This window comes from Paramormyrops kingsleyae, chromosome 14, assembly GCF_048594095.1.
Source record: "Paramormyrops kingsleyae isolate MSU_618 chromosome 14, PKINGS_0.4, whole genome shotgun sequence".
Taxonomy (NCBI): Eukaryota; Metazoa; Chordata; class Actinopteri; order Osteoglossiformes; family Mormyridae; genus Paramormyrops; species Paramormyrops kingsleyae.
Window position 1 is genome coordinate 11,942,562 of NC_132810.1, and position 17,733 is coordinate 11,960,294.

General features: G+C 43.1%; 3 protein-coding genes across 6 annotated transcripts; 1 reads left to right on the plus strand and 2 right to left on the minus strand.

Annotated features, from left to right (window-relative positions):
* Positions 1-68: 68 nt before the first annotated feature.
* On the minus strand, positions 69-4,342 carry rpusd2 (RNA pseudouridine synthase domain containing 2). Its single transcript, XM_023828501.1, has 3 exons — positions 3,522-4,342; positions 3,061-3,357; positions 69-1,234 (listed from the first exon to the last, which is right to left on the minus strand). The coding sequence occupies exons 1-3, from the start codon at positions 4,275-4,277 to the stop codon at positions 284-286; spliced, it is 2,004 nt and encodes a 667-aa protein (XP_023684269.1). The 5' UTR covers positions 4,278-4,342; the 3' UTR covers positions 69-283.
* Positions 4,343-6,821: 2,479 nt separating this feature from the next.
* pcmtl (l-isoaspartyl protein carboxyl methyltransferase, like) lies at positions 6,822-12,263 on the minus strand. Of its 4 annotated transcripts, none has more exons than XM_023828390.2 (9): positions 12,178-12,263; positions 11,492-11,633; positions 10,843-10,947; positions 10,703-10,734; positions 9,880-9,984; positions 9,373-9,493; positions 8,547-8,632; positions 7,996-8,165; positions 6,822-7,572 (listed from the first exon to the last, which is right to left on the minus strand). In XM_023828390.2, the coding sequence occupies exons 2-9, from the start codon at positions 11,607-11,609 to the stop codon at positions 7,545-7,547; spliced, it is 765 nt and encodes a 254-aa protein (XP_023684158.1). In that variant the 5' UTR covers positions 11,610-11,633; positions 12,178-12,263; the 3' UTR covers positions 6,822-7,544. The 4 variants fall into 4 exon arrangements, with proteins under 4 accessions (XP_023684158.1, XP_023684159.1, XP_023684157.1 ...); XM_023828391.2 differs by having other exon boundaries at positions 6,822-7,608; XM_023828389.2 differs by lacking the exon at positions 6,822-7,572 and adding an exon at positions 7,615-7,864.
* A 108-nt stretch (positions 12,264-12,371) lies between these two features.
* Positions 12,372-16,554, plus strand: ccdc32 (coiled-coil domain containing 32). Its single transcript, XM_023828393.2, has 4 exons — positions 12,372-12,519; positions 13,151-13,390; positions 13,494-13,650; positions 14,255-16,554. Exons 2-4 carry the CDS (start codon positions 13,153-13,155, stop codon positions 14,430-14,432), a joined length of 573 nt encoding a protein of 190 aa, XP_023684161.1. The 5' UTR covers positions 12,372-12,519; positions 13,151-13,152; the 3' UTR covers positions 14,433-16,554.
* The last annotated feature ends 1,179 nt before the right edge of the window (positions 16,555-17,733 follow it).

Consider the following 17,733-nt stretch of genomic DNA (forward strand, 5'->3'; position numbering starts at 1 on the left):
ATATTGGAATTTTGCTTATTAGTCACCAATAGCAATTTAACAACTTGTTGCCTAAAATAAAATACTAATCAGAATCCAACTTATTTATTCAAAACAGAAAGGCAGGGAAAATATACAGTCTAAAAAGAAAGAAAAGGGATTAGACTGCAGTGTCTTCCATATTCAAGCCCATATTGCTATTAATATATTTCTGGGTAATTCCAGAGATTTGGTTCTTAAACATAAAACCTCTACAGAGCCATTCTCACACCACGGCACATGCCAGGGGCAGTGTGGGTCCTGCTCAGTCCTGCTCCCAGTCTTCTCTGGCCCAGTCTGGCAGGCGTGTGGAGAATTCGAAATCGGGACCTTTATATCGTAGCGCGTGGAGATACATTATCAGATCCTCCTCAGTGGGATCTGCCCGCACAATCTTACACTCACTACACAAAGGATCTTTCACAGTCGACACAGACCCAACAGGGCTAGAGTCCCGGTCGGGTTCTGCAGGTCCAAGGGTGGCAGGCTCTTTGGCTGGAGCTGCTGTTTCATTTCCAGCAATGCATGCTGTGAGGAGTGTGCCCGTGGGCACTGCCGTTGTACTGCTGTCACCGTTCGACTCGCATGCAGGCAGGCCTATGTTTACTGACCCATCTTCAGCTTTCTTCTGATCATGGGAATCAAAATCAGGGGAGTTTGAGTCAGAACATCCCTTGCTTGTCTCTTTCACATTGCAGTTATTTAAAGCATCACTTTTCCCACAAGGGTCATTGTCAGGTGGCAAAGTAGCAGAAGATCCGTCCCTTATACCGCAGTCAGGGTCAAGCAATTGCTCAACACTCTTACCAGTGGGCAGCACTTCGTCCGGAAGGTCCAGGAGATGCAGGCTCTCCTTGGAGCGATGCTCGTCCACCAGGGCTCGGAGCAGCTCCTCATCAGTCTTGCCCACCAGCCCCCCCTTAGCCCGGTGGGGTCCCCAGGCATCAGAGCCGTAGATGGGGTCATTCACGATGGGGTAACCCAAGAACTGCAGGTGGACGCGGATCTGGTGTGTGCGGCCCGTGAGAGGCTGGCAGCGCACCACGCTGGACCGGCCGTTCCAGCTGAGTCTCTGGAACACTGTCCGACACGGCTTCCCCTTGGGGTCAACCCGGCACACGCCCACCTTGAAGGAGACCACCAGGATGGGCTCCTCACACACCAGCTCGCCCTCTGGGAACTCGCCAGTCACACGGCACACATACTCCTTCTCCATCTGTAGGATGTATAAAGGTGCAGATTTTAAACACCTCAGTTACAGGTGAACAATGCTACGAGTGAAGATCTTCACAGGACTGCGAGCTCCGGCAAATGGCGTCTCTTAAATAAATCTGATTTTCTTAAAGGCCCAAGGTTACTGCCACAGTTAAACCAACACTGCTGAACTATTGACTGCTGTGCAACTGAAAGCATCCTCACAAACTGCTTTGCAATCTGGTCAAGTAGCTCAGACAACACCTAAATATAATGCACCAGCAAAGAAAAATTATTCGATTTGCAAATCAGGTCAAATGCCACTGCCAGAGAGTCCTAGGAAGGTCACAGGACCTGCAGAACCAATAACGTTCAGGTCTACATAACAGTACACCACCTACTACCTGAGATCCATAGTGAAGGTGTGTAGAGTTTAGAAGGGTCTCGCCATGGTCAAGCAGCCTGTTTCAGGGAGTTACAGTTCCCGGCCAAGAGCAAAAATATACAGTTAAGAACATAAGAAATTTACAAATGACAGGAGGCCATTCAGCCCATGAAGCTCGTTTGGGGATAACTCAACTAATAGCTCAGAGCTGTTAACATGAGATCTAGCTCTGATTTATAGGAACCCAGGGTTTTAGTTTGTGCTAGACTAAAAGGAATACTATTCCATACTCTACGCGCCATGTGAAGAAGTGCTTTCTCAAATTCATTTTATAGTGTTCTCCCGCTAATTTCCACTTACGGCCACGAGTTTTAGTACTTAAACTAATACTGATGTAGCCATTTGGCTGAACAGCATCCAGACCTGTTAGAATCTTTATATACTTGGATCATGTCCCCCCTTAGTCTCCTTTGCTTGAGGCTAAACAGATTCAGCTCAGCTAACCTCTCCTCATAAGATATTCCTCTAAGACCAGGAATCAAGATCCCGTTGTAGCCTCTGTGTTGTTAGATCAGTATCTGCTACACCACCCACCTTGGAGTCATCTGCAAATTTAACCAGTTTACTGTATGTATTGGTGTCAATATCATCAATGTAAATTAGGAACAATAGTGGTCCTAAAATTGAACCCTGCGGTACCCCACTATGAACACAGGCTCACTGTGACATTGTGCCTCATAACTATTCGCTGCTTCCTGTCAGTTAACCAGTTTCCAATCCAAGCTGCTAAAGTTCCTAGAATCCCTGCAGCTTTGAGCTTAAGCAAGAGCCGTTTCTGGGGGACAACATCAAAGGCCTTCTGGAAATCTAAGTAGATCATAGGCCTTTTTGTGATCCATTTCTCTTGTAGCTTCCTCAAAGAACTCAAGTAAATTAGTTAAACAGGATCTACCTCTCCTAAATCCATGTTGGCTATCCCTCAGAATGTTATTTGAATCCAGGTAATCTACCATTTTCAATTGGATTATAGCTTCCATTACTTTTCCAGTTATGCAAGGTAAACTGATTGGCCTATAGTTTGCAGGATTACTTCTATCCCCTTTTCTGAATATGGGCGTTATATTAGCATGCGTCCAATCAGAAGGTACCACACCAGCAGATAAGGATTTCTGGAATAGTACATATTAGATAAACTATGGTATCTAAATTACCCACAGTGTGTGATTATGTTACTGAGTGTGTGTCCTGCTTTGTGTTTCATGGGACATGCTCATTGCAACCCTTTACTGGATAAGCAGAAGTTGGGTTCTTAATATTTGATAGCTTATTTTTGCTCTTATCAGTCACAGCCCAGGTGAATATGACAGTATGTCTGGCTCTGTTTTGTGGTGACTGCTGATTATCACTTGCGCGGAATTGTCCTATAGTAGCTATCCTGGTGATCAGCGTGAGGCCAGCCTTACCTGTCTGTCACGCACGAGCTGGTCTAACTTCTTTGACACCTCCAGAGTGCGTGCAAAGAGCAGCACCCCTGAGGTGAGGCGGTCGAGTCTGTGGACTGTGTGGAGGCCACACACTCCAAACTCCTTGCCCAGGATGAAGATGACTGTGTTGTGACGAAAGCGACCACAGGGATGGACTGGCAGTGAGGACGGCTTGTCCACAACCAGCACCTCGCCATTGTCCTCCAGGATTTTCAAAGGCTGGCAGCTCACAGGAGGTTCGTGCCGGTGGACTGTGTTCCTCAGGAAGTCATTGTTCTAGAGGAGAGAAGACCCCACATTTGATCACAGGAAACACACACCTCTAGGTAATCAAACAAACTGTAAACACACTTCATGGAAAGCATACACTTTGATATTCAGGCCTCATATTTCATTAATACCTGAAAGACTAAGTGGGAGTGTAGGATCTAATATCATACCTTTAAAGTGATATTAAGGTCGTCCACGGGTGTCTCGTTAAGACGAATGCGTCCTTGAAGGGCAGCCTGCTTGTAGTAATCCAGTGACTCCGCCCGGAACTCGCTGCTGAAAACCTCCATGAGGGTTTTCCCGATCCAGCGGCCCTTGCAGTAAGTTTTAAAATCGAAGTAATACGGGTGCACTTTGCGGAGGCCACCTTCGAAGTAGTAAGTGGTCTCCCGAAAATGCTCTTCGCTGAAGCTAACGCCGGGGTTTAATTTCTGAGGTGGAGGTACGTATCTTTCCCCCGGACGAAGGTTTTTACCTCCCCCTCCTCTTCTCCTCTTTCCACGGCAGTTTTTCCCCGGCTCATCAGTCTCATCGCTTTTACGTTTCTCACCGCTCTCCTTTACACTCAGACTGCTTCCAGTATGTTCTGATTCAGCGTTACTTTCAGTTAACGCCTTTGGTATTTCATTAGAGTCCATCTCCCTTAATCGAAACCCTGAGTGTCTGCCTGTATATAGCTGTCCGATATGCCGACCGGATCCCAGAATATTACAGCAAGTCGTTAAACCACGTTTGGGATTTATCTTCCACCGGCCAAGTGATTCAATTGCCTTAATGCATCTGACTTGGCTGTTGTCAGCACCGATGGCTTCCGTAATCAGTTTACTTCTGTTATTCCTCACTCCATCGTACAATAAACGGCCGGCAGCTTTCTTAGCATAATTTACAGAGAACACACTGGCTGCTTCCACCAGTGAAAACCACATGAAGTTTTTCCACGCCAGTTAACACAGGGTCCTTTCTCGTTTAATGTCGCGGCATAGTTGCGTCATCAGCCTCTTCTTCTGTAGAAATATCAAGGTACTAAAGTGTTTTGTGGCTCGTTGCTGCCACCTGCAGCATTGACAATGAATAGTAAATACTAGTATGAACAATCGTTCTAACTGGTAAATACTGTATGTACATTTTTTCATGTAGTTAGAAACACAGTTATAACAGCTGTAAATAAGCACGAATATACGTAAATCTGCCCCGCCCCCTAGCACAATCCAATCGATTTTAAATCCTACCCTGAAAATTTCTACGGCTCCAATGTTCTGTGTAACCATGCTTCTAAACATCCTTCAGTCAGAAGGAAACTTTCAAGACTGTACTTTGAGCATCTGGAGGACTTCTTGTCCTAAGTGTCTTTCCACTTGAACCCCCAACCATGAAGGGGAGATCTTCAAAAGTTTATTTTCCCTTTGTACAATTCTCATATGCTTCCCAGCAGAATCGAAATCGATTCTCACAGCCATGTTTTGGTCATTTGTGACACCCTTATTCACACAGGAAGTATACATAACTACCAGATCTCAAGCATCACATTATACATCCCATGTGGTACCCATGACTGCTAATTACCCATAATGCCATTTTCTTACCCCAGTTATGGTTTAAGTATATTTGGAGTAGCTGCCCTCAACCTTACCAGCATCTATGAGGTAAGATTCACTCTGCAGCAATGAAAACATCCATCTTCCAACTACTTATGTAGCACGTGATCATGAGGAGTTTGGAGTCTCCAAATCTTCTAGTCACACAAATTTTCACTCCACACACAGGATTCAAATCCCAAACCTTGGAAATACGAGCCCAGATACTAGCCATGCACTAATATCCATCTTCTATCTGCTGACCGCTTGGTCATGAGATGGGGATCAAGAGCCAATCCCAGGAAGCACAGGGCACAAAATTCCCAGCAGGCCCTACAGGAGTTGGACATTGAAACTAAAACACTGTGCAATATAGTGTTTGAGGTTTCACACTTATATGTGTGCAGCCTGGTGGCCAATTTTCACTGATTGCACATTCCATCAGTAAGAGCAGAGTGTGAAGGTTGAATTAGCAGAGCAATAGCACACCTGTACATAAAATATTGCACACCACACAACATAATTGGAGACAGATTACAGTTAAAAAGAGGACAGCAAGTCTTTGTAGTGTATTTAGAGCCATGGTATCCAGGGTAATGTCGGCATACCAACACAAAGGACGGACCACATCCAACAGGAGTAATTTTGGACGCAAGAGGAAACTGTCTGAAAGGGATGTATGGGCATTAACCTGGATTATACACAAGTAACATAAACTAACAGCTGCCCAACTCAGTGTAGAATTAAATGTACACCTCAACTCTCCTGGTTACACCAAAACTGTTAGTTGGGAGCTCAATAAGGTCCATATTCATGGTCGAGCTGCTGGACATAAACTTTTGTCACTTGTGCTAATGCCAAACGTCAGTTTCACTCGTGCCAGCAGCGCAAATCTTGGGCTGTGGTCATTGTAAAACATGTGTTGTTCTCTGATGAGTCCACCTTCACTGTCTTTCCCATGTCCGGGAGAGTTACGGTGGGGAGAAGCTCCAAAGAGGCCAACCACCCTGACTGTTGTGTACCCAGTGTGCAGCACTGAGGTAGATCAGTGATGGTTTGGGCTGCAATATAATGGCATTCTCTAGGCCCAATACTTGTTCTAGATGGGCATGTCACTGCAGGGTTGTCAACTTTGGTCAACGGGCTTGCGTGAGATTTCCAATGCGAGACTAGTCTGCACATTCATTTACATGTAACAGTTTTATTACCTTGTAAATAGTCTGTAGGGTTTATAAACTACCCCAAGAGATATAGCTAATTTTGGATTTATAATGAAATAATGTAGATTTGCTATAAGATGTCTTGCACAAGCGTGACTGTCATGGCAGATGCGTGAGAGTTGGCAACCCTGTCACTGCCAAGGACTACCGAACCATTCTGGAAGACTGTGTTCACTCAATGGTTCAAACATTGTATCCTGAAGGTGGTGCCATATATAAGGATGGTATTGCACCAATACACACAGCAAGACTGGTAACTGGTTTGAAGAACATGAAAGTAAAGTTGAACATCTCCCATGGCCTGCACAGTCACCAGATCTGAATAGATCTGAGCCACTTTGGGGAGTTTTGGAGGAGCAAGTCAGGAAACGATTCCCTCCACTAGTATCGCATCATGCAGTGACCTGGCCACTTTTTTATTATTAAATTAAAATAAACACCTATTCTAAAACTAGGTGTTTCAGTTTCACTGTCCCGTCCTGTTTGTCTTCAGTATATTTCTCTGCCTTGACTAGGGACTAGTGAACTTAGTGGTTTCCGGTATTTGCAAAGTATCATGGGTAACAGTAATTAATAAAATTAAGTCACAGTTACATAAAATGTGACTATGGCACCAGTTCTAGTTAACCAAACAAAATAGAGGTTTTGGGCATTTGAAGAAATGAAGCACAAAAAATAAGATTAGCAAATATTTAATTTTATTATTCACATTATTAATAACATCACAGTTTAATTTACAAATCATTTCAGGGTATGCAGCATCAATGTTCTGGCAAATTTAGTTCTTTTCTGTGAGTTACCAGTACTTTTTGATTATAGACATTGGTCTGTTATGTTCAGCATGTTAAGATAATTTTGTTTTTGAGTATCAAACATTTTTAACTTGCAATGATAGTCCTACTTCAATGTCAAGTTCTCTGGATAAGATCTAGTGATATTCAGATTTATTTTTTAGAAAAACTGGGGCATTCAAGCTTCTCAAAATATTCTGTAGATAATTCCATTTCAACATTAAATGGAAGTTTCATACTATTTACACCATACTGGACATCATACAATGGGTAAAAAAATCCATGACAGTGGATATTGTCAATTTACGATTTTACTGTGATACTGTGAACTGTTCGCTGGATTATATACAAAATACATTTCTACATGAGGTCCAAAAGCTATGCCTTCATTCTCTCTCTGCAAAAATACAAACATTTTTCATTCTGTGTATAATGTAAAATGTGTCATACCAAAACCTCAATGATGCCAAAGGGCTGATTAATTGCAGCCTGTTAAAATACGGATGATAAAGCTTTGTAGGCAGGCAGGCGCTCTCACATGTGTTGCTAGGCAGCAGGTCAAGACAGTGGTGAAGCACACCCCCCCCCCCCCTTGGATTATGTGGGACTCAAGAACTGCAGCAAGGGCGCCACCTCCTGCAGGGGCAATGACACTGCAGTCAGAGCTCACCTCTGGGTGGGGGGTGCCGGGGTGGAGGAAACAAACATAGCATTGATCAGCAATGAAACTTCCAGACTAGAAGCTGGAAACATTAAATCAAACATATTTGCTTAAAAGTGATTTCAAATGATTAGAAACTAAATTGAAGACAATGCAAGGTTTTATGGACCTGTGTCCCTAGAGACGTCCCTTCCAGGGATGACCCTGTCTTATGTTTGCTGGGAGAAGACTGGGGAAACTCTGCAATCTTTTCCACGTTTAAAGCATCTGAGATGGAAATAAGCCTTAAATGTGAAAATCCTTGTGCACAATCATAAATGAATGACCACAGGGAGCATTATTCTTCAGTGCATTAAGTTAATTTCCAAGGTGAAAATCCGGTGTCTCTGGGGGATTACCTGGGCCACTGGTGGTTCTTGTCAGTGAGGGGAACGTAGATCACACCCATGAGAGCTTTCCTGGAGAACGTACCATTGCTCTGGCGGTCATACTGCTCTAGAACCTGACTCCCTCCCTCCGGGCCGACAGGCAGCACCAGCCTGCCGCCAGGCTTCAGCTGGTCCAAGAGCTGCGGGAGGGACACAGCCAGGGGTGAAGAAACGCTCCATCCTGACTGTGGGGACCGTGAGCAGCCTGCGGCTTGGTGAATGGGGCTGGAAACACTCAACTTTAAGATGGCCGCATGCAGTCTGCTTACATAAGGACGTTTATTTTCATTTCATCTGTCAAAGTCACACAAATGTATCCACTACAGACAAGGAAGCCAGATTTTGGTTGGTAGTTTATTTTAGTTCTCATCAATTTGTTACTTAATCAATCTACTCATATCTCCTGGGGGGTCAGATTTGACCCTGCTCTTTCTGAAAGGATGTCTAATCGTAAAGCCATGCGACATATTTTGCTGTGGACTTGTAATAATCCCCAGGTTTACACCCAGCCCATCTCATACGGCTCTGGGGACAGCAGGTGCGGCAGCTCCGACGTGGATGGCATCATATGGGCCGTCATCTGGGAACCCGAGCCTCCCATCACCCACTGAGAAGAGACAGACGTAGAGGAACATACAGTTTACACACAGTCCTCACTCGACGCTAACAGAGCACTACCTGAACTGCTGTGGAAACAAACTTGCGTAAATGCAATGTTCCCCATAATGCTTATCAAGCACAGAGTGACGGTGAACCTGCAGCCACTCCCTGGAAATTATGGGGTACGAGTAGAGGTGGAAAGGTCAGGTCCAGAAAGTACAAATCCAGACCAAGAAAAACAGCAATACAATAGAAATAATATTCAAAAAAATTTGGAAACCCCAACAGCGTGCCGATCAAGCAGGGCGTTGCTGCCCGCTGGTGTCCTTTCCCTCCCCTCCCTCTGCGGAGACGTTTGTTGCCAGCAGGGCTGTGGGTGGAACTGAGTGAATGCTGCCCTCTGCAGAGTCTATTATGCCACACAGTGAGGCCCGTGGCCCATACAGCAAAAAGAATTGGGTGGCTGACAGTACATATACAGGAAGAGTTGGTCTGTACTAGTTTTTACCCTTCCAGAGCTGACGTGTGTGTGTGTGTGTGTGTGTGTGAAGGAGATTCAGGAAGGGATTAACTGGAAATCTCAAATTGGTAGAAATGTGGGGGAAATGCATTTCTTATGAAGAGCGAACACAAAAAATGCTGGAAAGAAAAAATCCAAATTGAGGTGTGAGAGTGTTCACTGACCGAGAAACGACAGAAAAACAAAAATCTGGCACATCAGCTAGATGCCTCGGCTAAGTGACTCACTGATCAGTTTGACACGTCCTGAATCGAGCAGCTCAGGGTCATCGGCACGGAGGTTCTGCAGAGAAGCCTGCACCAGTTCCGGTATGTGGTCAATACCCACCACCTTTCCCGTGGGTCCGACCTGCGAGCGTAGGTAAGGGTTCAGGAAGGAGTCAAAGGTGACAATTAAAGCAAAAGCACTTTGTATTATCCAAATGCAATTCTGAATGTGCTCCATTTTCTTTATACAGCATAAATTATGTTTTTATTTTATATTTAACATAAGTTTGATGTAGCTGTAGTAAAAGTTATTCAAGTACTCACTCATCCTATTACATACAGCAGTGTTTCCCAGTCCGGTCTTCGGGGAGCCAGTTTGTCCAGGTTTTTGTTCTCTCCAAGCTTCCTGCAACAGTCCACATTTTTGCTCCCTCCCAGAGGAGCAAAAAACGTAGACTGTCTGTGGGTCCGCAAGATCCGGACTGGGAAACACTGATATAGGGTCTGTGAACATTTTAACCGACCTACCATCCTGGCAAAGCAGGCAGTGAGATAGCCGCTCCCTGATCCCACATCCAAGGCCGAGGACCCCTCAGTTAGCTTGTCACTCAGTACTTCCATGGCGTGGGCATGCTAAACACAAACAGGCAGGCAAACCTTTGACATCTACCCAGTCTTTTAGAACCAATGGCAATTTAGCAGGCATATTAATTCCAATGTAAGTTTATTAGCAGGTATATCCTCCTGAGACCCGACCTATTCATTTATGTCCATTGTAGAGGACGTTGTATTTTTGCATTTATTTTTTCACTGATGTTGGGAAACGTATTTATTCTTGTTGTGCACTAAAGAAATTAAAATAAGAATAAATTAGAAAAAATCTAAATTGTAAGATGTCTTATTTCCTCCAAAGACAAATAACCTACAATTGAAGGACACTTTTTTCCCTGGGTCTCAGGAGGATAGGACTGATCATCTGGCTACCTTAACGGCCATACTGTTCTCTGCCTGTGTTACCAGAACTAAAAAGCTCTGGCCATGAAACCCAATCATAAAGACAAAGTCACTTAGCTGTATTTATAGTAATAATGATACGCTAAGCTAAGCTAAGCTAAGCATTTATGAGAACAGCCAGACTTCAGAACTGAGCTGCCTGCAAAACCCTAGGAAACATTCCCTATCAATACATCTGCAAAACTGCGTGTGAATATCTACAGTATACATTTTTAAAGTTTCCAGTATAGATATGGACACGGTGCACAGCTCCCTAACCTAATCCAGTAAAAAATATTGTATATATTAGTTTATTTTTAAGCAAATTTTATTAAATCAAACTTTGTATCAGTCTCACCATATGAGGGGCACTGATAGTAGCCTGGTAGCCTGCAATAAACAAATAATAAACCTGCATTACTAATAAAAACCTAAGCAGGGTATCACTGGGCTATGTGTCTACCTTAAAATCGAAAAGCAGGTCATGGGGGGATTTACCTATGGACTGTGGGGAATCCTCGTAGGAGTGCTCTTTGGTGTAGAACCCTCGGTCAGTGGCCAACATGGCCTCAAAAACTCGGTCTGATTTGATAACCCCGTTATCTTTAAATAAACAACATTTGAAAATGTTAACTAGACATGTCACTGGGAAAAAGATGGAAAAACTTCGTTATTTTTATTGGCCTTTTGACAGTAATGAACCTCAAACTCATTATTTAACAGAATTAATTTGTGTATAATTAGATAGGTTAAGATAGACAGGTGGCACAGTGATTAGCACTGATGCCTCACACCCCTGTGACCAGTGTTGGAGTCCCTACCATGGCTCCGTGTGTGTGCAGTTTGCATGTTCTCCCCGTGCCGTCATGGGGTTTCCTCTGGGAACTCCGGTTTCTCCCCATAAGTCCAAAACAATGCTGAGGTTAACTGGAGTTACCAAACTGCCTGTAGGTGTGCATGTGTGAGTGTGCCCTGTGACGGGTTGGCACCCCATCCTGGGTTGTTTTCTGCCTTGCTCCCATACCCTCTGGGATAGGACCACACACAACCATGAATAGCACATGCTGTTACAGAAAATGAAGATAGATAGATAGATAGATAGATAGATAGATAGATCATTTTAAAGCACATCAGGTTTATGACTGACCTCTCAGGCGGCTGACCAGTTCTGGATGTGTTCTTCCACTGGACATCCACGCCATGGTCCTCGATAGCAGCACACCCATGGGGAACGCCACCGCAGCCAATCCGGACAGAGCTCTCATCTCATCTCCTGAACCCTAGATACCCTGTCAACAAAGTGCAGTCATTTTAACATTAACCAATTTCAAAGACCGTTTTGAGTTGCAAGAGGAAGCCCCTTTATTTATAACACAGTTCAAGTGTGTAATCGGATTAATAAGAACGAAAAGGACAATGCAATGTCAGAGAAATGCTGACGATGTGATATTCGACACATCAATCGTACATATTTGGGTTATTATGCTGGGTTATCATGACGCACTAGATGTCGAAGCATTAACATGTTTGCATTATATCCTTTATATTGTTATGCAGACCTCCATGTCATGCGCCGAGAATGCTATCAGCAGTTTAAAATAAAAATGCCATTCCTACGTAGAAGAAAAAGCAAGAGTAGGAGGGAATATTTTAAGATTAAGCACAGAAATAAAAGATAACGCAATATTCACTGAAACACTATGATTAAGAACTGCAATTTTTGCTTCAAACAATAGTTTAAATGATCGTGAGTACTCGTAAGAGATAAAAAAAAATGACAACTTAAATGTTTACAGTGCAAGCGCCACATTAACTGCAGTCACCACAACTTACCTACAGGTAATCTTCGTCACACGCAATTTACAATATTTAACCTCGCTTTACGGCAGTGCACTCACGTGACACGCGTTGAACTAAAGACAGATTATTGTCCAATAACATTTCGAACGAGTTGGCATTTACTCCAATAGGATCGCGAGTATCTTTGAATGACAATTTGGTCATCGAATCACGTTTTGCCAGGATATGCCAGCGCTTACCTATAGGTTCGAGAAATTATCTGTCATCCTCTTCGTCCAGCTTCAGTGTAAATAAACGAAAAATAACAGTTAAATCGTGTGTCACATATTGTTTTATCAAAGTACATAGAATTTTTGGGGCCCGGTTTAGCGTAAGGTAAGACAAGTTCAGATATTTCTCAATATGCAATATATTGTGCCTTTAAGTATATCTCTTTACCTAGAAATAGTGTTCAGGTCTGTATTGCCATTGCGAGGTAACGATGATTGGAGTCGCTCCATACATTTTCAAACCAGGATATGTATTAAGATGTTGCTAAAAGATTACTACAACTTATATTACAAACTTAAGATACTGGTCTCCGTACGGTTTCCTCTAACATGCGACACTAACCCATTTGCTTTGTAGTAGAACATCACATACTAGTTCGCCTTATGAAAAATGACTTGCTATTACGTCGGCTACGTCCTCCAGTTAAGTAATTTAGACAATAGACCTGATTTAGGCAAGACAAATCTAACTCTGTATGCTAAAGCACTGTAAACCCCTTTACTTAAGCCGTTATAATAAAAATAACAGGATGTGTATTAATGCTTGTGTAGTGGTTCAGGTAAGCCAAGTATTTTAAGTAATTTTTTCACATTGCCATGTTTGCAGTGAAAGTCACGTGAATTCCAGATGTAAGTTTTCTATCATATAAAATGTATATTAAATAATAATACCCCTGTAGTTTCATGGATTCCAAATTTCTAATATTATCCCTCTTCTCCTTCTGACTGTCCTGAAGGTATGGTCGATGATTTGGAGAGCCGTGAAGCTCGTTCTAGCAATGAGCTATGGTCAGAAATCTGCCCAGGGCTGGCCAGCCAGCAGCCCCAAGGGCAAGAGGCTGAAGAATTCACGGATTCCTTTCAGCCACCATTAGAAGACACAGGGCTGGGAAGTGGGCAGTACAATGTCCCTCTAAATCCCCCCCTCAACCCCTGGGCGCCGATGGCCGACTCAGACGTGTACATTGCCAGTTTAGGTACCATTCAGTCTGGATGCTTCACACTCTGCTTTACTTTTGACATGTCACCTCAGACGTCAGATTTATATATCCATTCCCAAGTTCCTTTTCTCCCTCCCAGAAAACCGGTTAAGGAGAATCAAGGGCCAGTCTCAGGAAGTGACATCACGGGAGATGCTTCGCACCCTATCACAGGCGAAAAAGGAATGCTGGGATAGATTTCTTCATGATTCACCAGCATCTGATCCCTTTCAGGATGGGAGTGATTTTGATCAGAGGTAAAGTCACACAGTGTCATGCCATATATTTTTACAGAGGGGATATAGTTTCTCATAGTACCAATGGTGTCTAGTGGTTAAAACCTGTTTACGGTATTACTTGTCCTATAATTATGATGTTCAGCTGTGACTTTGAGGGCTTGTATATTCTCCTGAGCTACTGACCAGTACGGGTAACTATGCATTAATTACATTACTTTTCAGAAATGTTGCAGTTCACTATACTTTGAATTAAAATAAATAGTTTGTAATAAATTTTTACTCTGGTTGTTCAGGATCTCAAGATTTAAATATCAAAGAATTGGATCAAGATTTTTAATACAAAAAAAGATTCACATAGAATTAGTACAATATAATACATTTCACGATTGTATTGAAAAACTAAAGTCACTAAACACTGAGTACAGCAGTAATTTGCATTGTTACAGTATCTGTTGCATATCAGGAATATTTGTCTTAATGCATATAGGTTAGAGGTAGGTATTGGCCTAACAAAGAGCTGGGGGTGCACATTTGTTTGGGGCTGTATCAGGAGTGAGAGGAGGTTAACGTGGCATGGGTGCAGTGCCCCTCATTGTCCTCTGCCCCCCCCCCCCCCCCCCAGTGCTCTGGAACACCTTAAGCGCTGGCTGCAGCCGGAGAAGGTGGCTGTCAGCGCCGAGGAGCTGGAGTACCTCCTTGTGCCCAAGAGGGGGCAGCAGACGATGTCAGAGGGGTCGCAGCCCGGTGCGGACCCTGCAGCACAGGACGGGGAGGAGGAGAGTCAGACACCAGAGAAATAGAGCTTATGGACCCAACATACGACCACCAAAAAGCATCAGCTTAGCAGAGCTCCCAGTGATGTCACAGCCCTCTTCGGGAGCTTTCTGTTTGGTTTTGCAGGTCATGAAAGTTACAGTTTAACATTTTGTACATTCATTTTCTAGTTGCTATAAATCGAATATATCAGTTAGAGGACTGATAATCTCCATATATCCAAGCCGCTTTAATGTAACCTAACCCCAACAACACAATACAAATTTAGCTAAAGGACTTTGTTTCAAGGTGTTCTTTCAGAAATCTTGTAGCCATGGCAACACTTTCCTGTAACTCTGATTGGATGTTACGCCTATTGAGCTTAATTTACTATATCTTTAGTTACAATGTAGGGGTAGCAAGTGACCTACTAAAAATACTGGGGGAAATCCCAGCTTTACAACTGTGGTCTTGTTTTTCAGTTTCTAACCGATCAGATCTGGTGTGAGTGATGGACAGTCTATAAAACAAGCAAAATCGATTCATTTATAGCAATAAAATGATTTTCGACAGTATTTGTACTTGAAGACAGTGCTATTTATAATTATGAAGTGGAATGAGTTCCATGCTAATTCAGCGTGGAATGTCATACATGTAAGAAAATCCCACTTGAGAAAATTTGGGTAACACTGTGGTTTCTTCCTAGATTTTGTTTAAATGCGTGTTTATCAACCCAGTCCTCGGGACCCTGAGAAAGTCCATGTTTTTGCTCCCTACCAGCTCAAAGATGTGGACTGACTGGCAGGGAGCTGGGAGGCAGTAAAAATGGTGGGCATTCTGGGGGTCGCCAAGAACTGGGATAAGAAACACTGGTTTAAACTCATCGTTCTGAGAGACATGGTGGTCGAGTGAGTAGCATTATTGCCTCGTTTACCTGTGGGCGGGGGCTTGCGTTCCGCCCCGTTCTGTGTCTGGAGCTTACATCGTCTCTGAGTCGTGTGGATTTCCTCAGGGTATTCCGTTTTTTCCTCTGTGGTCCAAAACGAAGTGGGTAGATGAAATGTCTGAATTGCTCATTGTCTGTGTGTATATCCCGTGATCGACTGGCATGCCATTCAAGCCTCTGTGCTGTCCCAGCTGCAACCCTGTATTAGATAACCAGTTAGAAGAATGCTTTGCCAGTAATAGTATTGAATGAGCTTTAGATTTTGTTTTCAATAAACTCCATTCCATTGTTATGCATACGTTATGGTATCAGGTGCCACAGTGGCTCTGAATGTCACTGTTGTCTCGCACCTTCAGGGTTGGGGGTTTGAATCCCGCCTGTGCCATGTGAGTGGATGCTCTGAGTACTCTGGTTATTCGCTCAGTCCACACACATGCATTTAGGCTAATTGGTAACATAGCGTCCCCTGTGGTGTGTAAGTGTATCTGCGTTGTAGTGGGCGGGCATCCCGTCTGGGGTGTACCCCTCCCCTGTGCTGCCTGAGATGGGCCCGCAGGCTCTCCTGTGACTGTCCAAGATAAGAATTGGAAGAGAGATATATGGATTATGACACAGCTGTTTTAAAGTAACACTGTAAATACAGCCGTGAGGGTTGCGTTGAGTTGATGTTAAGTTTTGAAAAGATATAAAGACATTTTGGCTTGTTATATTTCCACTGTATCTTATTATACACTATTTTTGTATCAGATATGACCAAGGGGGTGTGATTCTGTTTATAAATGTCTGACATATATGGACTAATTTTCCTTAAACATGTCAAAACTAATTTCAACCTTTTTTTTAAAAAGCATGTCTATTTTTAATAGTTATACAAGCTTCAATAACCATTTTTAATTTCAAATTGAATCTTGTCTAGCCCTCATACATATGAAATCTAGCTAGCTTCTTGGTCACATATTTTGTCTGTTCTCTGTTAAAAGCTGGTTGTTTATCTCTAAAACACTGAATGCATTTTTTTTCAGCAACTGCTATTAGGATGAAATACCACCAGATGGCACTACAATTATCACCTAAATTGATTTGACTCCGCACTGTAAAATCCTTAAGTAATTCAATGGATTATAGATTTTTGGCTAGGAGTTTTACTGTTATTCATTTACTGGTGTATTCTATTTATAAAGTTCTACTCATGATAATACCAGAATAAAGACACATAGATAAGTGGACTGTCTAAATTACTCATTTGTTCGTGTGTGCGTCCTGCATGTAATGGACTGGCATTATATTCGCCGTATTGCGGTGCTTTGTGCCCTGTGCTTCCTCATATAAGCTTCTTGGCACAGTTCTGTATCGGATAAATAGTTAGGAGATGCTTTGCCGGTAATGGTGTCAGATTAGTCGGGTTTGGCGTTTCAAATCCCATTTCTGCTCTGTGTGCAAAGTTTCCCCGTTTCCCCGTGTTGTGTGTGATTTCTCTGGGTGCTGCGGTTTCCCTTCACCCCAAATGCGTGCAATTGCGTTAAACACCATCCCGAAATTACACATAGTGTGTGCGTACTTTGTCATAGACTCATCCAGTGGGTTCCCATGCCCTGCGACCCTGTTCAAGATAAGCAGCATTAAATTTAACTAGTTACGTTTTGTCTTTGCCCCAAGACATAAACAGTGATTTTAAACCTATGTCACATATATGTTTATTCTTGGGGACTCAATGGCAGGATGGATGAGTATGTAATCAACCGGGCTGGCGACACAGGCGACCGCATAGGGCGCCACCTTATGAGGGGGAGCCGACTTGCCAGCCAGTTTCTCTTTGACTCGGTCGGGGGCAGCAGTGGTAATGCTCGCCTAGGGCGCAACATGGGCTAGGACCGGTGTTCTGGTAATCAATAACGGTAAATAATTGACGTGCGCAATTATTGTTAAAGGAGTGCAAGCTTTGGTCACATAATAGAGATCCCTTACTGAATTTGCTAGACATGCCACAGAAATAAACTCCTCATGGTAACACTTGTAAGGTAGTCTAATTATTCATATAGGAAATAATAAAAAGAAAACGAATATACATGTGGAAGAAGAATATGTCGTTGCTGTTTATACGTTACAGTTAAATTAACCAAGTAATATTTTAATGTACGCGTTTATTAAAATAATTTTTAAAAAATAAGCCGCTAACTGCCTAGATCAGCAAGGAAAGCAGTTGCTGGTTTGGTCACACACGATAATCTTCGAGATATCTGAAATAAGATTTTTGAATTCATTGATTTATTTGTAGTTAATAGATTAATATTGCGTTTTGTCAGACGCTTTTTCCTCGAAGCATGCATTGATGTTTTCGCCTGTCTGGAGTTTAGTCACGTTCCCTTACCGCGCAATGACCCGGCATGTATACCTGTTTGAGT